The sequence below is a fragment of the Ictalurus punctatus genome, chromosome 20 (assembly GCF_001660625.3).
Source record: "Ictalurus punctatus breed USDA103 chromosome 20, Coco_2.0, whole genome shotgun sequence".
NCBI lineage: Eukaryota > Metazoa > Chordata > Actinopteri > Siluriformes > Ictaluridae > Ictalurus > Ictalurus punctatus.
Window position 1 is genome coordinate 16,091,455 of NC_030435.2, and position 26,753 is coordinate 16,118,207.

A 26,753-nucleotide genomic window follows, 5' to 3' on the forward strand; every position below is an offset into this window, starting at 1 on the left:
AGGAAGGAAGTGGGACTCTTGTCTTCCCAAATGGCAGGGAGATAAGAAGATGCATCAACTCCAATTCTTATACAACTGTCAAATGTTTTAATGATTTTAATAAATGTCACCTGAATTTCATGCAATTGTTTGTTTATTTTGTGAGCATTTTAGTAGAATTTTAGCATACAAACAAATTGCATTTTAGGATAATTGTAGGGAAAAAAGTATAAAGAAATCTCTGTGTTATTTTGTGTTATATTTTAACACATATTTGTGTGGAAATGTACTAAAACACAGCGTGTGTTAAATGTACTAACACACTGATTGTGTTGTCCTTAACTAGACAAAGAGGTGTGTTAAAATATGCTTAAAATGAGCACATGATGTGTTAAATATTTCCACACAAAATGTGTTGAAATAACACAAATGTGTTAAATATACTAAACACACTGTGTTAAAAGCAACACAAAAAGTGTCCTTAACTAGCTGCGCAGGTGTGTTAAAAATTAACACAGTGTGTTATTTTTAACTCATCTGTTTTAACAGTGTATAAGCTTTTCTTTCTGACAATGAATTCAAGTGAACTTTGAATTTGAAATGATTACTTATGTGATTGGCTATAAGCAAAATGTGAGCACCATAAGGTTAGTATTTTTATTGCAGTTTTTTGTGATTCCATTTTACATTTTGTGAATTAAAAATTAAAACTCTTTATTTTGCTACTATTGTTGTGTGAGACTTTAAACATCCAACTGCAGAGCTGGCAGATCCACATCAAAAGGTTGCAGAACACAGATGTGATATCTTTGGGAGGTGCCGGATCCTATTCCGTCAGGATCCAACTCAAATTAAGCTCTGTCACCTCAGAGTACCCTTAGTGGTATCAAGTAGTATTATATAGTAGATTATTGCTTTTAATGGCAGAAACTGTTAATAACTGCTACTTTTCTACAAAAGCACTGCTCACTAGTGCTAGCAGCTGGGCAAATCACATTTATACAGAATAACACATTTTTTTACATAGGCCTAGTAACAGCAAACAAGCCATTGTTATTTAACATATAACAATATGTTAAATACTTATAAAAAATCTAATTGTTTTGTTTATGTAAGGAATAAAACAGGATATGGGTAGAGGTGATGCAGGACTGTTTTCCAAATATCTCCTCTCCGCTCCCTAAAAATAGTTTAGTCCGATGGTTATTAATTATTTCAGCTCAGTCAGTGACGAATAGCAGAGGGACCCAATAAAATTATAAGTCCCACCGTAGCTAATAGGCCATAAGGTGAACTATGAAAATATGGCTAGAAAAGTGCTTTTACTTCCCACACCTGAGTACTACTTTTTTAATGGATTTTTGCATAGACAACACACTTATGGACTTTTAACATAAAGTTGTCCGGAAAACATCCTGCAGTTTTTTGTCATGATCCATATATGTGGCTCAGGTGGTAGAGCCGGTTGTTCACTAAACGTAGGGTTGGCGGTTCGATTCCCGGCCCACATGAGTCCACATGCCGAAGTGTCCTTGGGCAAGACACTTGGGCAAGTTAGCACCTTGGATGGCAGCTCTGCTACCGTTGGTATGTGAGTGTGTGTGTGTGAATGGGTGAATGAGACACAGGGTAAAGCGCTTTGGCTAAAAATGCTATATAAGTGTGCCATTTACCAAATGTATATAATTGTGAATTTTAAAAAACTAAAATCTTATGTTGCTGGTTTTGCTTGTAGCTTTTTTATATTCATTTTGGCAACACAAAATATCTCTCAAAATGACATTTATTGATGTACCTAAACATTTGAGACATGTATTGGTGCATTAGTATACTCAAGTGTGAATGTAGACCATGAAATCTGGCAAATTTGTAGAAAATACACTTCAACTTCACTGATTAGCACCAAGCAAAATTAAACATGCACATTGTAAATTTAGCAAAACTTTGTGATGTTTTATACATCAAAATTTTCAGTAGGCGCTGTGTAATCACAGAAAGAAAAAGAAGCATACTTTGGCCTAAGTTGGCTGAAATGACTCAAAATTCTACCCCACCCCCCTTAATTCTGAATAATGCCAAAAAAGGACAATTCTACAATAGATTCATTACAGCTCAAAATCAGCCTAAAATATGACACATTGTGTCTTTACTCAACAACATCATCCCTATCACTATCATCCCATATAGCTCTTTCCTCTGTTTCCTGGGAAACATTTGCACAATTTTGGCACAGACACAGACAGTCTTGCAGCCATACAGGAACATCTTCCATTCTCACATTTGCCTTGCTTGCAACTGCAGTGGACTATCTGCAACACACCTTCAGGTATTCCTCTCTCACAAGCAACAGAAAATACCTTTCTTTTGCCTTTGCCATAAAATGTGCTTGTAGACTCACAACCTGAGAAGGTATGGATCCCAATAAGTGCCAAACACACAATGGTGCCAAGAGCTGATGACACCTTAGCTAGGTCAATGATCCTTGTTTTGTTGCCAACCCCCATGAAAAAATACAACCTACATGGTAACTCTGGCTGCAGACTTAAAGCAATTACTGCCACATCAGTGTCAGGGCTCTTGATGAATGAAGTTTGACGTTCCTTTGCAGCATGCTGTGTATGTAAAAACACCCCGGTGTCACATTCTTCATGATCACATGTCAGATCTTCAACATCACTGAGAGTTTGTAAACCCTCCATTACAGTCACACAGTGACACAGGTTTCCATGTGCTATGTACAAGCTTAAGTCCTTGCCCACAGCGGTAAGATCAGCATCTCGTCACACAACATAGAGGAATTCTGCCAGTATCCCTTTGTTTGTTCCATCTGATAGAATCTTTTTCCATTGTGATCCCGTCCATAAATTTTCAACACTTTCGCTACTTACCGCATTTGACCCTGTTGTTTCTGTAGCTGATGCATGAGATAGCCTGTCTATCAGCTTATCTGCAGGCAATGTCTCAGCAAAAACCATCTCACAGATGTTGCGCTTGTTGGGGGAGTGAAAGACCAGCTGGGGAAAATCACGGGTCAACCTCCTCTTCAATTTATCAATAAAAATACAGTGAAAATGATCACATTAGTATAAATAAAGATATATTCACACGGAAAATAATTGAGTTGAAATACACTGTGTATTAGCTTCCACACGTAATAAAATATGATTATGATCATTACTATGAATTCCATTTTTGTGTGAAAAAAAAAGATCTTTCCAAAGCTGCCAAAGAAACTCATGGCATTTAAATTGCCTGTAGTTTGAAGCATCAAGATCTTCATACTTTATCACAAAATTTAAAAAGATCCTTCTTAGCTGCGTCATTGTCAGCACCTTTTAGTTTACAATTATTCTATGGTGGATGATACTCTCACAGAAGACCTTGTAGTTGGCATCAAAGGTTGGCTCATTTCTGATAAGAAAACACATTTTTAAAAAACAGAAAAGATATATTTTACGTGCCATAACTATTTAACAATGGCTTCTATTTTAAATATAGTATAAACAGCAGCAAATCAAAAGCATTTGACCAAGTGATTAGAAGATTTTTTTATTTATTTCTTTTTCAGAAAGAAAATCCATTGGTAATAAATTATTTCTAGTTTCTTCTATTTTCACGAACCACTACACATTTTATCATATTGAATTACTGTGCCAAGAGTTGTGCGGTCAAGACAGTGTTTACAGAAAAACTGACAATATACAAACTATGTAGATGGTTAATGCTTTACTTTTGAAATGTGCAATAATGTGAGGGAATTATTCATTATTATTTGATAATGTGCAATAATAATAACTTACTGTTCTTTTTTGAGGTCCCAGTAACTGTTGCAGTAGACTTTGTCAAGAACCTGGTGTACTGTCTATAACAGGACTTGTGGTATCACACCTCGAGACACACAGTATTTGTCTCGAATATGCACAAAAATGCAACTGTCTTCCTTCATCCCAGTAGCTTTCAGCAACTGGCCTGTAAATAAATAATTTTTTTTATTGAATTAATTTTTAAATAAAACCATTGAGTAAAAACTGTGTTCACAGTTCAACAATATTGAGTGTTCTGGCTGTAGCTGTATGCAAAACAATGCAAATATGACTTTTCAATAAATATAAGATAAATGATGTAATCGTAATTGAAAGTTAGCCATGGTACAAAGCATATGGCCTAAAACTTCAAAGTTTAAGCGTGTGTGTACTGTGTTTTTACCTACCTGCTGACAATGTTTCTGCCTGTGAAAGGTGGTGATTCTGGGGTTTTCCTGCCACAGTAATGTACTTGTCCATTTTCTAACAAAGCATGCACAAGGCAGGAAGCACAGGACCTGCACAAGCTACTGGCAGCCGTCCTGGACCCAAGTTTCTTTATCGGACATTCAGTTGTTGAGGTTCTACTACCCGATGACACAGACTGACCTTCGTGAGCATCTTGAGCTTCAGGACGCTGTGTGACCCGTTTCTCATCTGCATCCAAGCGCTTTTTGTCAACGAAACGCCTGTAGCAAGTGGAGTGAACCCCAGCGTCTTTGGGAACATTGTCAAACTCGATTTCTAGACAATGTTTGTATGTTTCTGCTATTCTCCGATTCTCACCATGCAAACCAAGCCACCGTTTGACGCTGTTTCTGAATGTATCCCCAACGTGTGCGTGTAAAATCCTTTGTTTCTTCTTTCTTTATGGCATGAGATAAATATAGCATTGTTTATAATCATTTTTGACGAGGTTTTGAAGGAGGTCTGGCCGTAATTTCCTTTTCTTCGCGACTGGATATTGATGACAAGGGCGCAGACATCTTGGACTCATGTTTACATGTCCTTTCAAAAAGCGGCCACCTTATTGGTCTAGCGGGAAGCACGTGACGATTGGTCAGTGAAACCTCATCACTCATGATCAAAATATGATTACGCGAGGAAAGAACTATTGCCGACTTTAAACACTAATAAAAAATAAACTGCAGGATTACACATGGAGAACTTTTATTTTCTCTCTCAAAACCAATAGATATTTTTATTGGAATGAAAATTATGTTTGAGACATTAATATGTTTGAATTGTATCATGAACTTAAATTACATTTCCTCTATTAACATTAAATAATTACTCATAGGTAAACATATAATTTGATGTATCAATGTAGTCATATAGTTTATTAAAATGTTAAGACAATGTTAAGTTTTACATCTAGTCTACGTTTTTGTAACTGAAGAAAACCTGGCACAGACATTTTAATAGAACACCTTTTGGCAAGCCAGTAATTTCTGCTCAGTTTTGTTTGTTTGTTTGTTTGTTTGTTTGTTTGTTTAAATTGTAAAAAAAAAAAAAAAAAATCATGTCTGTGGAAAGACTGAAGAGATACACGGGTAATAATCATTTTAACCAATCGGTTTACCTAAAAAGAATGACAAATATTTAAGTAGGTTCTATATATTTTAAAGAGATTTTTATATTAAAAAACACCAAGGTAAAGTTAAGGAGAGTACAGAAAGCGTTATTTAATGTATAGTATAATCAAAGTGTAATAGAAATTATACTATTTCAGAGGCAGTGGTGATTTTTAAAATGTAAAATGCAGATGCCAGAACATTTTTTATTTGCATACTTCATGTCTTTATTTTATTTATTTAGGTCCTTATTTGCTTATTTGTATTATTATATAGATTTTTTTTCCAGTGTTATATTAAATAATCCTTAACATTTTAAAATGTGATTTTCCAAAGCCCACAAACACCAGAGCAACTCCAGAATTGTACATGCATAAAGAGAGAGAAAAAGATAATTGCATAATGTCACTTTTCCATTTGGCTTGCAGTGTGCATTAGAGTGGTCATTTTTCATCGAGATGTTAATTTTTATCTCTGTTATGTTTCATAAAAGCATATACTGTTCAATCTATGAAGACATCTCCATCTTCCTCTTCATCTACCTCTATTACGTCAGGATAGCACTCAAACCTGTAATATTTACTCTCTTCGCTCTCACTGTCTGTCTCACACTGTCCATACATCAAGGGCTCCTCAGAATACTGGCCTCCACAGAATGAGAGTTTCATATTTCTGTTGCATTCTTGATGCCAGTTTTGCTTTGAACATTTTGCAGTAGGGTTGCTGCATCTCAGTCTGTATTAATAAACAGGAAAGGTCATTAATCTATATTACTGTCATTAATTACATTTATATATTTACAAACCTTAAATGTCTTTAATCATAACTTTTTAAAAAAATCTCTGGCATGTTTATTCACATAATATATTAATGGTGAAATGTTATTTTAACTTTCTGAATGTAATGGATAGTTAAATGAAAGAAAGAAGGAACAAACCCTGTAATAACCACAACACACTCCTGGCATGTCCAATTTTTTTTAAGTTCTGAGATTGCCTCCTCCATTAACATGTCATCTGATAAGGTAGTCAAACTGAAAGACAAATACAGATTGTTTCAAACTTTTGTAAAATAATAAGAAAGAGTCAGGCCTCACAAACTGGGTGACTCAGGTTTAGTTGTTGATAAGCCATGGTACTTGTTCTCACAAGATCTTTCTAAGACTGTGGCAGGTTTTCAAGGAAAGCAGCCTTGTAACCCAGATTGTAGTTAGGTTCTCAATCTGCAATTTCAATTTCTGAAGGTTAGGAACAGAGCGGAGGAATGAGATCAGCTCATTTAATTGCATGTTGTACTCTTGGGACCTACAGTAAAAAAAAAAAAAAAAAAAAAATAGTTTTAACACTAACAATGAAATTGTCTTACACAGAAACAAACTTTAAATATGTATTTGTTTGTATAGATCTGAAAATATGAAGTTTGTCTACATAACTGCATATTTACGCAAACTACTACATTATACTTACGTGTCATTTAAACCCTCAAGGCACCTCAGTCTGTAAAGAAGACCAGCTCCATCGAGGTTGCTGATCTCAGAACATGGTAACTTGAGGTGAATGAGGGATGGTATAGTGGTGTTGCTTAGCATATCGATTTTCAAAGTAACCCTTAAAAAAAGATAAGAGTTTACACAAGAATGTACATAGATTCAGTATCAGAATAGTGATGTATGTAGCAGTTTATATTTAAGTGAATGATTTAAATTTGATAATGATCTTTATAAACCAATCAGCAGTAGCCATTGTGAAATACATGTTACAAAAATCACTTTATAAATATATTAATCACTGCAAGTCATATACAGACATGCATAGAAATGGAGATAATGAGCACAAACATCTCACAACAATAATAATACTCATCCTATTACTGTGAAGATTTGTAAAATAGCAAGTATTATTGTAGAATGCAAATATTTATTTTTGTCCAGTTATCTCACAATATATGTGATAGTTAATTAGCAGGTCAAGGGTCCTGCTCAGAAAGAAAGGAATAATTAAAATGATTTACATGGAGTCTATGAAGTTTCTTTTAATGGTTAAAGATGAGCAGGCACTGTCATCATTTTGCTGAGCATTTTCCAACAGCAGACTGTTAAAAAAATAATAATAATAATAATACTTAAAGAAAATAAGATAAAACATTTCTTAATATTTTTTTTTTGTTTGTTTTTTTTTTTTTTTTACTATATCTCTTAAGATATGTCTATAATCATATTATCAGAAAAACTGGATTCTAAGCCTGAAGCAGTAACTGCAAAAGCATATTTAAACTAAAGCTCAGTAACTTGAGTGTATAAAACATAGGTAGAGCACAGCTGCAGAGTTTTCACCTACCGGATACTACAAATATTGGGGTTTGCATGACAGAGAAAGAGGATCCTAGGAGCCCAGCTCTCTGTTAGACTGTGTATGCCAAATTCCACCTCCTCCAGTCCAGGTACAACATGCAGGAAAGACAGCAAGGCATCTGTTTTCTCAGCAAAGTATGGGTTTCTATGATGAGAAATAAACCAGCACATTTTCACTTCAACAGTAATTTGTGCTGTATACAGAGGTGAATAAAGCTCATGTAGTGAGGATTTAGTACTGAAATTGTGCACATAGGGTGGCTGTGGCTCAGTTGGTAGGACGGGTTGTCCACTAATCGTAGGGTTGGCGGTTCGATTCCTGGCCCACGTGACTCTACATGCCGAAGTGTCCTTGGGCAAGACACTGAGCCCCAAGTTTCTCCCGATGGCAAGTTAGTGCCTTGCATGGCAGCTCTGCTACCATTGGTGTATGTGTGTGTGTGTGTGTGTGTGAATGAGACACAGTGTAAAGCACTTTGTATAAAAGTGCTATATAAGTGTGCCATTTACCATTTACATGGGTATTCAGAAAACAGACTTAAGCACTATTCAGAACAAGAGTTACGCATGCTGTGTGGAGTTTGCCTACAACAGAAGAATGTTTGAGATATGACAGATTCAGACCTTGATCTTAAGCCTATTTTTCTTTTTAATGTCAGGTTAGACTAGAATCTAGTCCGGTAGTTGACATAATTAGCTAGGAAAATTCTAGTTAATAGTAAATATTGTTTTTTCACATAGCATTAGTCATGCATATAACCATCAAACTTACCAAGACTGAATAATTGTTTCAAAATTTAAACGTCTAACAGTTTTCAATAAGTAATTCCTAAATGTATTACAGAAAAGTAAAAGTTACTTTTCACATAAAAAACATAACAAAAAAAGAATATGTAATACACACACACACACTCACACACACACACACGCACACACACACAATGGCACCCCATACACCCTACTAATTTGCAAAATCAGACAGGGAACCCAAAAAAACTGACTTATGCATCTGCTTAACGTGACTCTGAATACCAATAACTTTCCGCAAGCAAATATTTCTGTAACTATTTAACTTAAGTCACCAACTCTGTATGTGATCCTTAATGCATAACACCATATTGTGTACTCAGCAACATTTACCGCTGTAGTTGTCTTGCAAGACAGTTAGCATATTTTTTTCATTATAAATTGGATAGCAGTGGTAAACTGGTGGTAAATATATGCAACTCCAACAAAATCTTGGGTGGTTTGCTCTGTTTGTGTGTTATTCATATAACATCACAGAGACTGCATTAAGTTTGTACCCAGCACATATAAGATATATATAATAAGCTTGAGCTAAATTGTGTCCTTACCTCTCAGTTAACCCTTTAGTCCCATAGTAAGACTGAAAGAAGCTACTCCAGTTGATTTCAGTGTCCCCTGAATATTCAGATACAATAACTGAAATGTATGCAAAAACTGCTTTCGTATCAGGATTGGAGCCACTACATCTCAAGGACAACCTGAAATCCAGCCGAAGATGAATAAAACATTTATTTCGTTTCCAATTACATGGCATTCTACATGAATTTCCAAGAAACAAAACTCCTCACTTGCATTCATTCCTGGCGTTTTTCCTTACTCTTAGCTCTGAGCAGAGATCCAAGTCATAGTTTTCTATTTCTGAATTCAAACTATGAAGTAAAGAGAAAAATTGTTGTACTTTGGGAAAAATTAGTTCTCTCACAAAATACTTCTGAACTCTGAAGTAGCTTTTATTATTTACTGTATACTGGCCCACAATGAAGAGAACATTGTGTCTGTAGCAAAACATTGATCATGTTCAATAGTTAATACATTAAAGTGTAGCAATTGTATATATAAAAAAAAAACTAACAAACAAACAAGTCCCAACCTGAGCTGTCTTGGTAAGTATACAGTGTCCCCATAATCCTCCACATCTGTGCCATAGCTCCCAGAACTGCAATGATTACAAAATTTAAAATAATAATAATAATAATAATAATAATAATAATAATAATAATAATAATAATAATAATAATAATAATAATAATAATAATAATGTAATTAATATGTACTGAATACACTACATATGCACAATTTAAATTAAATGGAGCTGAAAATTATCTCAGAATATTTAATTAATAATAAATAATACATGATTCAGATGCCAAAGCAAGCCATTTTGATACCTGAATTCTGCTGATCTGTTTGAGTCACTGATATCTGAATAGACACTGTCCCCTTCATCGTCACTCTGGAAACTGCATGAAAGCATTGCATAGCACCATCATTCAAATATTTGAGATTGCACTTTTCTAATAATGACTGCATGAATACATTTCATCTAAATGTTTTTATAAGTCATGGTAAATGTCACTGAACTTTAGTATGGCCCATTCTAAGTTCGGTGTTTGTCTATGAACAGTGAATGGTTGTATATCTGATTTTATGTACCTTAGCAGTGATTGTGAGTAAACAATAACCAAACCCAATAAGTAGAATGGTGGCCACATACTTTTGGCATTTCAGCATAGCATAAAACCATGAATGTGAGCCAGTGTACAGATATGGGACTGACAGTGTTTAAACAGTATTTCTGGATGCTGTTTGGAACCTAAATGTTAATGATGCGTAGTGAATTAAGCATACAAAGTGGCATCCATAGGTGTGAAGATACTAACAAAAAAAGATACAAATCTATTTGAAATCAAAGGCAAACCTCTAAAAGTTTCATTTATTTTTATATTAAGGGAAATTAGAATAGTTCCCGCACAATGTGTTGCAAACAGATCCAAAACTAATTATACAGAACATTGAATTTTCCACACTTACCTAAACAACAAAATCACTTTATAATTAATTTTTTTTTAAAAATAAATTAGACACATAATTCATTGTTATATCTCAAATATGATACACTATACACCAGCATTGGAGAGTTTACTATGAAATGCCCAAGTACCATTTAGACATTTGTTGAAACCAAAATAATTTGCACTGTCAATCAGGACAAGTGCCCTTAAATAGAAAGTATTCTGCCACCTGCCCCACATCAATATAATCTGTCTCAGTCTAATTAGTAAGCATATGTTTAAGAAAAGTATTGCAGTAATTAAACATTGCTGTCTTCTTTATGTTTTCAGATCAAGTTGAGCACTTGAAGAAATAGTCTGACATGCTGAATATGGGTTTCAGATTAGCATTTTAGAGTGGAAATCCAGCCACTTCAGTTTATTCTATATTAAAGAATTACTCAACAAAAACTTTTAATTTCATCAAAAGATATTATGTGAATCATACAGAATGCATCATGTAATAAAAAGAAAAATTGCTACTACCTTTTCCAGTCTTCCCTGGCATTCTGTTCATCAGCACGATCTCTCCTTTTTTGCCTTGACAGCATAACACTAGCTCAAATAAGAGACACACAAAACAAAACAAAACAAAACATATTACTTTTATTCTATAATAAAACTGATAAGAAAACAGTTATCCTTCAAACAGTATAGTTTATTATTTTTTCTCAGAAAACACATGATACAATCCAATATAATCAAGCCAGAAAAGCTATATATATTATAGTATAAATTGAAACAAATGAACCTTTTATGTATTATTACAGAAAGGTTGCGCACTCACTCAGTCTTACACAGACTGGAAGAGGTCTGAATAAGGTGCAGAATGCTGGAAGCGCCATGAGCTGTGAAAAATCTCAATGCCAGCTCTATCTCTTTCAGAGCAGGAATAGTGTTCATGACAGATAACAATTCGTCCAGGCACTGATCATACTCTGGACATCTGCAATATACAGCAACTGTAAAACTGTATAACTGTATGACTGTATAAATCAATATAAAGCACATTACATTGATGCTAACCACATGAGACAAATATGTTTTTTTTAATTTGTTGTTTCATTAGCGTTTGTAATTAGATAAGGTCTAAATGCCATATCACTCACAGCTTAGTCATTGCTTTAAGCTGATTGTAATGATGGAAGAATGTTGTCCAAGAATTGTTGAAGAAATCTGTGTTGTTTGTTATGGTGAGGGTGATACAGGGCAGCACTCTGTGAACATCACCTGCCATATAACCTGGTGTTGATCTGTTTTTTAGGAAAGAATTTTGGACAATTATTAATTTAGTCATCAGTTCAGAATATTATTAGGCTGAATTTGCTAGTATAAAAACAATAATATTAAATTAATTATTTGTATGTTATTTTATGGTGACAATATGTTTGTCAGCACAATTTAAAACATACATCCAGCCGTGATAGTCATGATAATCCAAATGACGGCATCCAAAAGACAGTATGGAATTTTTATCAGAAGACCTGAGAGAGAGAGAGGGGGGGGGGGGGGGGAGGGGGGGGGGAGAGATATGTCAGTGTTCTAAAAATCAAATGAGTTCATATGAATGCATATGGTAGGAGACAACTTGTCTATTATGAATAACTTATATATGCTCTAAAGAAGCAAGGTTTTGTAGTATTTTTATATTTAAAGTAGAAATGGTATGTGATGTTAAGGTTTTGTATGTTTGGAAGCAATGTGTGTGTGTGTGTGTGTGTGTGTGTGTGTGTGTGTGTGTGTGTGTGTGTGTGTGTGTGTGTGTGTGTGTGTGTGTGTGTGTGCGTGTGTGTTTAACTCAGTGCTAACCTCAGGGCTTCTCCTCTGATCATTCCCAGAGTTTCACCTCCATTGCCCACTCTCAATCTGCAATAAATATATATAATAAAAATCTGCCATATAGGGTAAGACAAATATCAGATGTTACAAAGTATGATCATACTCAAAGAATGGTAGACTAGAACAGGCCTGGAGAAAATAAATCATTTCAGCTGCCCAATTCTCAGGTAAGCTTCTCAAGTGTAACTTAACCTCCGTTAGAGATGGCACAGATTGGAGGACTGAAAAGATAGTGCTCATTTGCTTGTCCAAGGAGAAACATGTTCTGCAAAAAATTAATACATTTATATTAAGAAATGTAATAAACTACTCATAAGCAAGTATGTGCTTAGAAAAAAGCACTTTATATTCTAGCACTTAATTAATTTAATTAAATTAATTAAACTGCTTCCAAATAAAATGTCAAATAGTAAAATAATAAATAAGTTCCAAATAAAATGACCATTACAAATTCCTAACTGTAATTTTCCAAGTTCCAAGTTACATAAAAGCATAAAAAGAAAAACATAAAAATATATAATAAATATTATTCAAGCGCATACATGCCTTTGATTTGATTTCATCAGGTGGCTACTCATTTTGAATAAAACTTCCCAGTTAACAGTGGCACCCTCCATAGGTGGAAATGTCAGTGAGAGTTGCAGGAGTATTGCTTTGAATTCAGTTTCATATGCATCCTGAAGACTGAAACAAATCCATTCAAAAATAATTTCATACAAATCTTTAACAGAAGTGAATGCCATTATTAAAGAAAAAATATTTGTAGACATATTCTAGCTCTATCCTACTTTCCACACACATTCCTAACTAGCAACACTCTGCCATGCCCTATGTAACTTGAATAATTAACAATTTACTTATTCATGTTTTTTACATTCATGTCCAAATTATACTTTAATAATGGTGTATAATATTTCTGACTTCCTCATCCACCACCACCGAGCCCCCGCCATCTTATCATACCTTGAACTGTGCACTTTTAATTTCAGATGTAGTATCACACCATCCACATAACTGAAAAAGCAATTAATAATTACAATGAACATTGCAAAATAAGCATAGCTTGTTTCTAGAAAGAAGAACAATTACAATGAACATTTCAAACATATTATATATGTCTAGAAATAAGCTTGACAATAATATTAATATTATTGTATAATAATCTCATAATTGTAAATATTATATAAACCTGTGTCCTATATTTAAGATAAACTTGCTAAGATTTTCTTTTGGTTTTGTGGGCACTATGGGAATGTCTGTGAAGGTTTGTTTTGTTAGTTTTTTTTAGCAAAAATGTATTCAGAAAAAAAACATTTCTTACACAAGATCATCTGTGAACAATGACAGAGAGCAGATGTCCTCCTCATTGATACCTCTGAGACTATCCACATCAAACCTAGCAAACAATGCAAAAACAAATTGAAACTGTTCAGGCAAACACAATAAAGCTGTATTTTATATTTATTTATTTCCTGGTTAATTTTACATGTAGTTTTCAGTGTGGCTACCACTTATTTTCACATTCGTGTATAGCCAAAGATTGCAAAGATTTAAAAGTTCATTTAATTTGAAATACAAAGCAGTCTAGTAATACTGCATTGTCTTAAAATGCTTAAATGTAGATTGTATTTGAATTTGTAGTTTGTCAGAAAAATGGTGTTGGAAGCAGGTGTAGAAAGTAGAAATCCATGTAACCTATATATGATATTTATGGATCATCCATGTTTTCTAGTTTGTGTAGTTTTGCATTGTCTATTTACCGAATGGAATGACGTCCAACACTGGGTCTGTTTTGGGAGAAAGTGAGGATCTTTGAAGCACTTTTCAGACTCAAATTTTTAGCATCCAGCTTCACTGTAGTTAAACCAGGTATAGAATGGAGGAAAGACAGAAGTGCATCTACATGCTCCTCAAACTGAGGACTTGAAAACATTAATCAACAAGAAGGAGTGTTATTATTTTTTAATATTATTTTTTGCAGGATTTAAATATAGTGACAAGTTCTTTACTACAAGCAATGTAGTTGGTGTATTCTAATTCAGTCGAATCTGTGTTATGTATAGTTACAACATGGTACTAAGTCTGTTTGTATGATGAAATGAAATCAAAATCAAACAATGAGAATAGTCAAAGTGAATCCCTCATGTGGAGTAACATGTTTTTGACAGAAATTATTGTTTTTTTTATTATTATTTAAATACATTTCACAACCAGAAGAAGGCAGCATGCACTTACATTTCTTTAAGATTATATGATATCCGAAGGAGATGTTTCATGTCATTGTGGGATATCACTGAGTCAAAGGCCACTGAGAGGTACACAAGAGCCAGTCCACATTTCACAGAGGATTCCACAACATTGTGCTTAATAGTTATTTCGTACCTGGAATGAAGAAAAAAAATTCACAAAAAATAAAAAAGGAATTTCAAATGATAATTTTAATTAAATAATTTTTATATTCATATAAGCTGTATGAATACAACATAGAAAAATGGACTCACAAGTTGTAATTATGTATTGCAAAATGTGAGCAAAGGCTTTCCTCTTGGTTCTTTAAAGTAGCCACCTTCAAGCTGTGTAAATATGAACAGGCACTGGTTTTATTATGCGTACAACATACTAAACGTACTATAAGTTTTTTAGTCAGCCAAATCATTGGTGAATAGGTGCTCATTCATTATATTGATTAGATAATTATGAATAATAACAAAATAAGTGGCATTTTTTTTATTTTTTCACTATATTCTTGATAGTTACTTTTTGCTTACTTGAGCTCTGCAAGTTTTACCTGAATTGTCCTGAAGCCTTCAGACATTTGTGAAAGTTCATGAGGATTTCAGTGTTGTTGTGATTAATGGCCTTCACTGTGAGATGAACATCACCAACAGATCTTTGCTTGGGCAAAGTGCTCATGATCATCTGTACACTGTGGTCAGACAGACTACCATCTTCTAACCTGTGTTGAAGTGTAACCAGGGCAGAAAATATACGCTTTTTTAGTCTACATTCTGTTACTGAGCTGTGGATAAAATAAACTTTACAATACCATTTCCAAAGCAGGTCTTATAGTAATACTTTTATTAACTACCAATAGCATTTATTAACAATAACACCACAGTCAATGTTAATGGGTAACCATGTTATATTATTGTTCTTAGGACTATTACACATAACAATCCTCAGACTACTCTGAGCTAACAATAATAAATCATATAGACCAGTAAAGGCTGGTCATTATATTAGATAGGAGCATTAAAATATATTATCCCTTAACAGCTCAACATTAAAACTATTAGAACTGAGCAATTCTTTATATCACATGGTCTAATTTATGGCATAATAAGAATGAGTTTCATTCCAAATATCATGCATGGTAAACAGAAGAGTTGTAACACTTTTTGTGAACCAAAAGACATGAAATTCGTCTGTCCTTTATATGTATTTTTTACTTCAGTTGGACAGTGTGTGGTTAGTCTATCTACTTTTAATTTCTCCTCCAAAGGTATTGGGGGAAGGAGAAAGGATGACAAAGTAAATAATCCTCAGTGTTCACATTCATTATACCCATGAGTGTATTTCACATGTGCCTTCTCAATCACTGCCGATGATATTTTACATAGAAATCTGCATAGTTTGCTAATAGTAGGAGATCTGTAAGACTAAGAAATTATTAAATAGTTAATAGTTTAAAATAGAATTAACCCAATTATTTGTTTATTATTACTTACTGAGTAGTTAACCAGTTTTTATTGGTAGTTAAAAGTAAGGTAATAATAGCACTCATTTGTCCCTGCTTAGCAATAGTTCCAAGTAAGCATTCGAAAGTGTTACCGCAAACTGTATTATGATCACCTCAGACATTGAAGATGTTTTCCTTTTCCCATAGCTGAGATCAGATAGACTGCATCATCATCTGACACATAATTCACTGTTAAACTGGGAAAAAAATTATCACTGATTCAGTGATGCAATTGATATTTCAGACCTAAAAGAAATATATATATATATATATATATATATATATATATATATATATATATATATATATATATATATATATATATATATATATATATATAAAATCATACCACAGCAAAGTCATTATTTAACTTTTTATTACATTGTAAATTGGAAGCTAAATCATTGTGGCTGCAGGATAAAATTTCTATTTATTCCACAGTGCTTTGTAATTCTCAGATCTGATTGGTTAGAAGGTGTTGCTTAATTAAGCTTTCTGACTGCACTGTTTCTTTGAGGTTTTTTGCTTTGGTTGGGTTTTTTTATTATTATTATTAATTTCAAGAAAGAAAAAGGCTGGTGAGGGAATATCTGCTTCCAGCTGCTATAACTTAAATGATAACAGGAACTATATTTTAATCCGCAACATTAAATATAACTATAAATGGTTAACATTGAGATGTGTTGTTCTTTAATAAATTACAAACTGTAGTCGTTGTCAATTTGCTGTGGTATAAGAGAGGTAAACATTTGAGGAAATGCTGTTATTACAAAATAATTAACGTCATCGTTGATTATTTCGTTGATTATTTTCCTACAGCATGCCTCATCATGTTTTATTCCTGACATATAGTCTATTTGTTGGTGATATTAATACTAACTGTAGTTCATAACATCTGCTCAGTGCTGTTTCCATCATTTTTAGAGTCTGCATTGTACTTGCACACAGATACAGGCTTCTGATGCGTCTACAGAACTGCAGACAGTATGCTGCTGCACGGTAGTCTGTCATCTGTGAAGAACTCAGCAAAATTTTAACCCCAGCCCTCCCTGTTTCCCAAATTTTCATAATATTCATAACAACATTCTTGTCATTGACCTCATACAAGCAGTGAAGGGTGAAACTGCTGAAATGTGTCATCATATCATTTTTTACAAATGTGTGCATCCATTTCTCCAGCAGGGAACCAATTTTTCGAGACACTACGTGTTGATGTTTTTCATTGATTAAGTTGATCACTTTCTTGTTGGAGAGTCCAAAAAGACATTGGATGACTGGTAGCAAATGGGAATTTTTGGACATTTTAAACAGATCTGAAACTGATGATAGCAGTTGCTTGATTTTTGTCTCAGCCTCTGCCTTGTCGAGTAAGACGTAGAAGAGTGCAGCAAAGAACTCTTGAAAGCTAAGATGCAAAAAACTAAACATTTCCTTCACATGAGTTCCCTCTCTGTGGTGAAAAGTGCAGAGGAAAGGAAGGCCAACCAGATTTAAGATCACCTCAGGAACAAATTGTCTTTCAAATAGGATTTTGCCTTTAAGCATTCCTTCTTCAGCAAGCTGGCCAAGGTTCTTCAGCAGGTTAAACTGTTCAGTTTGATTTAAATCTTGGCAATGATGTTCAAGCAGGATAAACACAAAATCAATGAAAATGGAGGTGGTACTTTTCAATCCACTTGTCATTCTTGTACCCATGTTGTGCTTTTGCTTAAAGACATTGCAGATAAGCCAGCACATTACAGGGCTGAAGCAAGCTGTGTAGAGAGCCTCATGTGTCTTTACTTGGTCATGCACTTGATTTGAAAGATTCGTGTCCTCAAAGAACTTTTGAAAATATTCTTGCACTCCCTCCTCAGAAAAGCCAATAATCTCAGTAAAGCGTTGTGGACACTTGAGCAGTTTTCCTAATTTTTTTGTAGATGTTGACCTTGTAGTGATCAGCAAGAAGGACTCTTTTAACATGATTCCCCTCAAAAGGGAGCTCAGGATGGCAGCAGGTTTAGCCTGGATATCAACTCTGACAGGCAATGCCCTTTCAGGCAGAGGACGTCTGAGCTCATCAAACCCATCCACCAGGAAAAGAACTTTCTTTTCCTTATCTTTTAGGATCTGAGTCATTTCTTCTCTGCAGTTTAGAAGTTCCACCAGACTTATGTCCCCAGAAATAGCATTAAGCTCTGAGCATCTAAGGTGAAAGACTACATCAAAGATCCCTGCAAAGAGATCTCCCTTGGCCCAGTCCAGAATGATTTTTTGTGCCATGAAAGACTTTCCATTTCCAGAATTTCCTTGGAGAATGACAGCTTTTGGACATTCATTGTTTGGACCATCCTCTTGACTAAACAAGTCATCAATACCAATGCTTTGGTTGGTATCATATGTCCTGAGGTTGAAAAAGTCCTTTCCTTTGGAGCACATTTCTTTTTCTCTCTCTTTCTTCACTCTGTGTCTCTGAATGATCAGTGGATCAACATAACGATCTGCTAGGAGCACATGCTCACCAGGACAGGAGGTATATTCCCGAGTGTATGCATACATGGACACTATTGACTCCTTATACTCTGTCATCACAGAGGTCATATCTAGGAACAAAAAACAATGATAAATGACCAAATAAGATTATTAACTGAATATGGACTGCTGAACAAATGATGAACAAATGTTATGAGATATGGTTGATTAAGAGATAAATTGCAATATCTAAACTATCATAAAAATGGCAAGTTAACATACCTCTGGTCTCACATTCTGACACGTTTGCACCTACACAAAGGTTCATTAAAGCAATCATTCACAATTTCTGTATATATTATGTCTCATGTAAAATGTCACTATATATTCAACAATTTCCAATTTAATTTACAACTGTAATTTAAATCGAACTATAAAATAGTAAACCTTACCACCAACACTTTGTGTGAGGGTAATGCACCCTGCTCCTTGTACATTATGAAAAATTGGAGCAAAAACATTTCCACCCTGAGCCACAATAGTAACTTTTAAGTGGTCAGTTGATTGTGCAGCTCTTTCTTCTATAGTACACATCTCCCCTGCAGGAAAATATAGAGAGAAGACAAATCAGGTTTATTTTTCCCCCATTTGGTAGGGTTTTCAATATTAAATTTAGTCATTGCATGAAACTAAATAACTCAGATTTGACTTGTCTTTTCCCATTTAAAACGGCCCAATATTGATTATCAGTCATCAACTATGTAACAGCAAACTATTTTCTTGTAGTCAATTATTATTACAACTTTAGAGAATAAAACTTAGTTGATATCTAATTCACATACATTAGACTTACTATCATACTGCTCCATCTGCATTTGTTTTCTCAGTATTGTGCATGCAGGGTTACTTAATTACCCTGTTAAACAGAAGAATATCTTAGCAAAAGAACAATTTTACATGAATGAAGTTTGGACTGATGCGAATTCTTACACATTTTCAATTATTAGACTGGCTGGGCTGGGCTGGGCTGCTTGGATTGTTAAATTAATTTTAAAAAATTTATATGGTATTATATGGCTTCAATATTACTTGAAATAATAAAGTGTGAAATTTCTACGGCTGCTACCTTGGTCAGGTCTCTCTTGTAAGAGATTTTTTTTTTTTTTTTTTATCTTAATAGGACTTCCTGGTAAAATAAAGGTAAACAAATAAATATTTATTCATTTATAGCATACTTACTAATGACATCAATAAATCACATTTTTTAATGTGACAGGATTTTTCAAAAAATCTAAAAAACCAAATTCACTATCGACATATTTTAATATTCTATGAATACACTACATTAAGTTCTTTTATCAGGCATTTCCACTGGAAAGGTTTCATAATATATTTTGACTTTCATGTATAAGGCCAGAAAATAAATCCTTGCAAGTTTTACTTACACCATTTTAGAGGATTTACTCTTTCTGCTTCACTTTGTTAATTAATTTGGAGTACATCAACTCACAGATTAATTTAATCTCTTACAAAGAAAGTCTATTGTTATGAGAGAATGCTTCATTTCCAACTTTGATGTGTTTATCACTTCCCACAGAAACCAAATCTCTTTTTTCTTAGCTGTACTCCACTTTCACTTATTGTACCCTGCCTGTAGTGAATTCAAAATCTGCTGAAGGTTGCAGTCTACATAAATAAAACTAAATAAATAAAGTATAAGTCACAGTATAATAATAATAAAGTATAATCACTTTTTACCTTTTGATGTGAACCAGATATGAAACTCACATCCTATCCAGGCCTTCCATTGAATAAAATGACAAAATGTTTTCCATTTCGAGTTACCAGCATGTACTTGAGCCACTAAAGTGAAATAAGTTCACTAGACTACCACACCCCAGTCTGTTATCTGCAATTCTAAATGGAACATCAACACAGAACAAACATGCTTATCATAATCATATTGTTCCACCTTCATGGACTTTCTCAGTGCTTGGGACTAACATTTAATATATAAGAATGTGTGACTATTTAAAATATTGTATTTTGTGTGCATTCTGTCAGAATGATAGGTCTTGCCTTTTAGATTAATTCAATTAAGTTGGCAATTAAAAATTAATAGTCATAAAAGTCGATTTCAAAAGTAAAGTTTATGAGTATACCATAATGATATGTAATGACAGTTTAATAACACAAGTTGACATTGGATGTTTATTGATATTTTTATCTTTTAAAAAAATTCAGAAATGAATATGATATGCACCTTTAAAGTAAAAGAGCCCATGATATCCAGGTTTTCAACAGCAAATGAAAAATGCATTCCTAACACAACCAAGAAACAGAAGTGAAGTGAGGCAATACAGCGAATTAAACATGTGTTGAATACAACATATGTTATTAAAATCATTCTCAACATCTCTTGGACACATGATGCATAGAAAGTAGTGTATAGTTAACCTGAGTTTATGGTAAGCTTATTTTTTGTAGATAAGGTGTAAAGAGATAAGGTGTTTTTGTACGTTGGACCATGTAAAAAAATTTTTTGGCAGATGCCAGGTGAGTTTCAGCTACTGTTCAAGCCTGTTATTAAAAATTATTTTAAAAAAATTGTTTTTTTAAGTGGTAAGAAAAATCACTGAAAATTATATTTTAATATTTAGATTTTAGTTGAAATAGAAAAAAAACTTTGTTTTTTTATGTTTTATTAGCTGTCAGGATTATCCAGCAGTATATGAAAATGTTTTCATTGTGCTAAAGCATTAGTGGGAGGCACAGTGTGCATTGCTGTCTCAGAGCTCCAGGATCTCTGGGTTGATCCTGAGCTCAGGTTACTGTAGAATATCTGTCCATGTACTCTCCATTCCATGTGTGCTTCCTCTGGCTTCTTCCTCCCCAAAACATGCCAGTAGGTGGTTTGGCTACACTAATTCCCAATGAGTGTGTGTGTGATGCTTTGCAATAGACTGGCACCCCATTCAGTGTGTGTCTGTGCCTCATGTCTAGTTAAGATGCCAGCATTAGCACCCCAGCCAGAAAGTCTCAGTGTGGACGATGTGAGTCCAATCGAAATTTCATGGACATATTTAGGTTTCTAAGATCGAGAATGGGGTGGATTCCATCTGCTTCATTTGAAAAAAATGGCATGTTCTGGCTTATGTGCTATCTATACTGCCTGTTTGTTGTTGTTTTTTTGTGGTAGTGACAGGCAAAAAAATGGTTTTAGTGGCCTGTGCTGTGTCCTGCTTAAATCCATCCACACACTGTTGCAGTTTCTGAAAACCAACTTTACAGGAAGAGTTTCCAGACATTTCTAAATTTAGCCCACTGCCTCCAATATCTAGTTCATGCCTACTGGGTCTGTGTACCAAGTACCTGTACAGGTACTAGTGTTAGGCAGAGCAGAATGTTTTTATCAGGCTCCAGCAATGGTGTTTGAGTCAGCCAATCTTGCTTTATAATCTTCGTCAACAAACTCTGTGACCTCTGCCCAAAGTCCAGTGCGCTAGATTACTGCTCTGGTTCCCATTGCTTGAAGTGATGACTAAGATTTCTGCACTCATTACACCTGCTGTCATGGGAATTATTTCATTGATGGGCAGTGCCACTGTGCTGGAGATGCAACTCTCATTCGCTGGAGCATCATACAACTTTGGAACCAGCATTTCGAACTCATATTTGGATTGATGATGCCCCCGGCATCATCTGGTGACCCCGGCCCCCAGTTTGAGAACCACTGCTCTACTGTATTTGCCTGAGCTGTTAAACTAAAACTAAACTAAAATCCCAGTGGTTAATCAGGAAACTTACAAATGTTTAAAGAATGTTATAACATTGCACAATAAGCAGAACACAGCAAGTTTTATTTAGGAGGGAAATAAAGTGATCTGATGGCAAACCTCCAATTCAACCCTGTGTATACAGTCAGAAAAAAAAAAACATCTTTATCATGGTGATAAGTGTAAATATGCTTTATTACCATTGCCTTTATCACAAAGTAAGTCTCTGAAATACAGACTAGAGTCCATTCTGTATATAAACTGTACACAAAAGCAAGGCACTATGCTGTACATTTACAGTGTTTCATTCATTAATTCAGCTTTTAATTCTCCTCACAGATTTCATAGTGTTATAACAAGCACAAGCAATGACTCCAGGACCTTTAATGTGAGAGATCACCTGACAACAGCCAAAGATCATTCACACAGTAAAAGGAACTTACATACTTGTAAACTCCATTGCAGATGGAACATACAATAGCAACTTGAAAATTAGAAGAGAGTACACTCCCTTGCTACAAATTAGGCTACTTTTTCCTCACACACACACGCACACACAGCACTATCCCAAGAAAAGTTGGGAAGACAGGGAAACCAGACTTGATTACCTTTATTTTAATAATAAGAAGAGAAAAGAACAGCTGTTGTCAAAGATGGTACAGAAACTTACTGCACAGCACAGTTCGTATAAATGTGATATCACACACAGTGGTGACTGCTGAAAGTGCGTAGACAAAACACATCAACATCAGAAACAGACACCACAGCAGGTAAACACTGTTAAACCTAATGTGACATTTGGCATGACCCACATCACCCTGTTGTCAGTGACTGATTCCCGAAGGCAACATTTCCATGACAAGCTGAGGTTGCCCAACCCAAGTGCACACCCAAATGCACCCTAGCTGTGACAAACAGAGCATCAACATCACTACTGATAGACAATTAAAAGAGTCCTTTGGCTTTTTTTAGGTTGACTTGCCTCCACCCTGGCAAGGCTTCATACTCCTCTCTCTTCATCTCCAGGGCTTTCTGAGAAAACAGAACAAATGCAGCGCTTATGCAAAAAATACAACATCCATGGAAAACTGGCATTTGGCAACATAGAAAATAAAATTGAAACAGCCTTTATACCTACTACTCAATATTTACACTACATTAATTATATCTAGGATTCCCACTAGACCCCAATCTTAGCAACCATCTGTGCTCTGTAAGTCACTGAACAGCATGTGTGAACTCAGAGGGCTGGAACACTGGTTACAATAGATGCCTATCCACCATGACAACCCTGATCGGACGTTCATAAAGCAGTTACTGAAGATGATCGAATGAATAAATGGCTTCACATGTCTCAAAGTAAGCATGTGTTGGCCTCCACCCTCCCTAGTTAGTAGTTATGTGACACTGGAGCCCTAAGTAGTGGGTGACCAAATTTGGGAGAAAATAAACAAAAATCATTGATATGGAGAAATTTTCTGTGAGGAGACATTTGTTTAACATTTATGGAAGAGTCCCCAGTGCCAGTAAATTTTCCACCATGGAAAAGACTCCAGGAGAGAGGATTTTAAACATTTCAAGCTACCATAACATTAAACGCAACTATAAATGGTTAAAAAGCACGATTTGTCATTCATTAATCAATTAGCAATCCTATAAATGGCCTGTTGTGGTTTATTTCTTACTTAAATATTATAACGTTGTACAGTAGTACACAGAGTTGAACAGTTTCTGTTAGCCCTTCTGCTTTCACAGATTATTGGTATTATTGGTATTAATTGATAGAATAGAATATAACATTATAAAAATTATGGCCCTTCAAGGGCACCCAGAAACGCTGATGTCGCCAAGACCGAATTTGAGTTTGATACCCCTGAATGAACTGGCTTACACAACAATTCATACACAACAGCATAACTTCATTACTGTACTGTTGGTACTATTAATTTTAGGTACATTCCATCTTGAAGCTTGATTTATCACTCTCTGGTCTGGCATGATCAGTTAGATTTTAGATTACGTAAAGGAACAAACTGTACACAATCATAGTCTAATTTCATGTTCAACTTTGATTAACCTTTTCATTTGCAGAATCCAAGGATCATCAAAGTTGAATAGAAAAATGTTAAATGCCCGAGTTACACTGCATTTCATAGTAGTATAGCTTGATAATGGCCTTGACAAGAATCCAATTTTTCCAGGCACATGTAGTCTCACACATGTAGTCTCACACTGAACATGTAATGAATTTTATTGGCCAGCAGATGTCAGGGTATTGTCAAATGACAGTATCAGTCAGTTATGCCTTATTATTCTGTATGCAGGAAAGGTTCATGGTGTGGTCATACTTGTAAAGTTCAAAGCCTCTGAAAACGTGAAGCTCGAGTATGCACAACAGTGTCAAACCTTACACTTATACTGCTTGCACGTGCAGCATATCAAATGAAATATCTGTAAAGTTGGCATAAGTGAGAGTGCGAAAGGAAGAGCAACACATTCATTAGTGAAGAAAAAGTGAAGCAGTGCATAGTAGATATTCTGTGCTTGTGTGAGGTCCAGTGGTTTAAACAAAACAAAACAAAAAAAGTACTTACCAACTCAGAAATCCCTACAACCCAGACTAGAGTATAAAAAGCAATGCATCAGATTCTAGACACTTAAGAAAATGAAATTTGCTGCTTTTCAAAATTTTTGTTTTATGTATACAGGTTAGTTAGATATAATGACTGGACAGTGGGAGTGGTCTCACCTCAAAGTCCTCATCTGACAGGTAGATTTCAAGGCGCAGGGGGTCTACACCGTGTGGAAGAGGCCGACTCTGCAGTGCTGCAAGAGGATAAGTGCTTTGGCAAAGACGAGCAAGAACATCCTCCACCAGGGTGATCTGGTTACACATCTCTGCCTCCTACAGACACATGCACACATAAGTTGTCCAAATGAAAAGTTAAGTACTGCATAATGTAAACTACAAGATAACATTATATGCTTTTCAGTGAAACTTTCGTTATCATGGTATCCTATTACTGATAACTACAAACACTTGGATTCTAAACAAATACTAGCACTTCTCCTAAAAAAAGTTTCCTGTTTCATATATACATTCATGTGAAAAAATAAGTACACCCCATGGAAATTATTGGCTTTTCTGACATATTTGGACAGTGCCTATTAATAAAGTTGATTTACTTGAACAAAACCACAAGGAAAATTTGTTTTTTCAATCATTTATTCAACAGAAATATCAACAGATGTGATATTCTTCTGTGGAAAAAGTAAGTACACCCTCAGAAGCTAGTATTTAGCAGAAATAACTTCTTGTAGGCGTTTTGTATAATTGTCCACCAGTCTCTGATATCAGCTTGCTGGAATTTACCACTCTTCCATGCAATGTTTTTCAGTTGCAAGATGTTTGAGGATTTTCTTGTATGTACTGCCCATTTCAAATCCCCCACAACATTTCAATGGGATTCAAATACGGGCTTTGACTAGGCCATTCCATAACCCTCCATTTCTTCTTTTAGAGCCATTCCTTGGTGGATTTGCTAGTGTGCTTAGAATCATTATCCTGTTGAAAGGTCCAATTTTGAATCAACTTCAACTTTTTGACAGATGGCCTCAAAATTATCTTCAAGCACTCTTTGATATGATGCAGAATTCATAGCTGAATCAATGAACACAAGCTGCTCAGTCCCTGAGGCAATGCAACCCCAAACCATAACATTTCCACCACTGTGCTTCACAGTTGATATGAGGTACTTCTCCTGAAAGGCTGTCTTTGGTCAGCACTAAACATGTCTGTTGTTACTGTGACCAAACAACACTCTCGTTGATTCATCTGTCCAAAGCACATTATTCCAAAAGGCCTGGTCTTTGCCTATATGCTCACTGGCAAACTGTAGTCTTACTTAAAGGCTTTTTCCTGGAACACCTCCCATGCAGGTCAAATTTGTGCAATCTCTTTCTGATTGTAGAAGCATGCACATTGACACCAACAGTTGCAAGACTACTAGCAGATCCTGTGATGACATTTTGGGGTGCTTAGAGACTTCTTTTTGAGTCAGACATTCTTCTCTTGGGCTGAATTTGCAGGGATGGCCAGTCTTGGACAAATTTGCAGTCTTTTGAAACCTGTGTCACTTGTAGATTATTTTCCTTACAGTGAAATTATGTATTTCAAATCATTTGGAGATAAATTCCTTGCCAGATTCATATCCACAACCTTTTTTATGAAGGCCTTATAGAACTCTTTACATCTTGACATGATGACGCTACACACCTCAATAACAAAGGGAACACCAGACATTAGATATGAGAGGGGTATAAATAAGACCGGTTCCACCTGCACTCCCTAAGCAGGTTCTAATCACTGGCACCCAATCTTCAA

General features: G+C 34.9%; 2 protein-coding genes across 20 annotated transcripts in view; both read right to left on the bottom strand.

The window, feature by feature from the left end:
• Positions 1–5,589: 5,589 nt before the first annotated feature.
• Positions 5,590–20,473, bottom strand: LOC108280624 (uncharacterized). 7 transcript variants are annotated; one of them, XM_053673867.1, is made up of 29 exons: positions 20,352–20,473; positions 19,447–19,509; positions 19,046–19,192; positions 18,876–18,905; positions 17,023–18,724; positions 16,256–16,339; positions 15,192–15,359; positions 14,905–14,976; positions 14,639–14,785; positions 14,164–14,190; positions 13,725–13,799; positions 13,367–13,417; positions 12,950–13,087; positions 12,507–12,668; positions 12,374–12,430; positions 11,977–12,048; positions 11,674–11,817; positions 11,352–11,510; positions 11,051–11,119; positions 9,902–9,973; positions 9,604–9,669; positions 9,302–9,382; positions 9,062–9,211; positions 7,693–7,851; positions 7,367–7,447; positions 6,823–6,963; positions 6,505–6,660; positions 6,294–6,389; positions 5,590–6,091 (listed from the first exon to the last, which is right to left on the bottom strand). In XM_053673867.1, the coding sequence occupies exons 2-29, from the start codon at positions 19,466–19,468 to the stop codon at positions 5,860–5,862; spliced, it is 4,560 nt and encodes a 1,519-aa protein (XP_053529842.1). In that variant the 5' UTR covers positions 19,469–19,509; positions 20,352–20,473; the 3' UTR covers positions 5,590–5,859. The 7 variants fall into 7 exon arrangements, with proteins under 7 accessions (XP_053529842.1, XP_053529839.1, XP_053529840.1 ...); XM_053673864.1 differs by having other exon boundaries at positions 14,164–14,325; positions 20,352–20,470; XM_053673865.1 differs by having other exon boundaries at positions 14,164–14,325; positions 19,436–19,509; positions 20,352–20,470.
• Positions 20,474–22,546: 2,073 nt separating this feature from the next.
• svilb (supervillin b) overlaps positions 22,547–26,753 on the bottom strand; it is a 66,982-nt gene continuing 62,775 nt past the window's right edge. For 12 of the 13 annotated variants that reach the window (XM_017495801.3, XM_017495802.3, XM_053673855.1 and 9 more), the window contains 2 exons: positions 25,119–25,274; positions 22,547–23,401 (listed from right to left, as the gene is read on the bottom strand). In XM_017495801.3, coding sequence (XP_017351290.2) covers positions 23,315–23,401; positions 25,119–25,274 — 243 coding nt within the window. In that variant the 3' untranslated portion in view covers positions 22,547–23,314. Of the gene's footprint in view, positions 23,402–24,963; positions 24,990–25,118; positions 25,275–26,753 lie in introns of all 13 variants that reach the window. The other variant, XM_053673856.1, reaches the window with a different exon arrangement.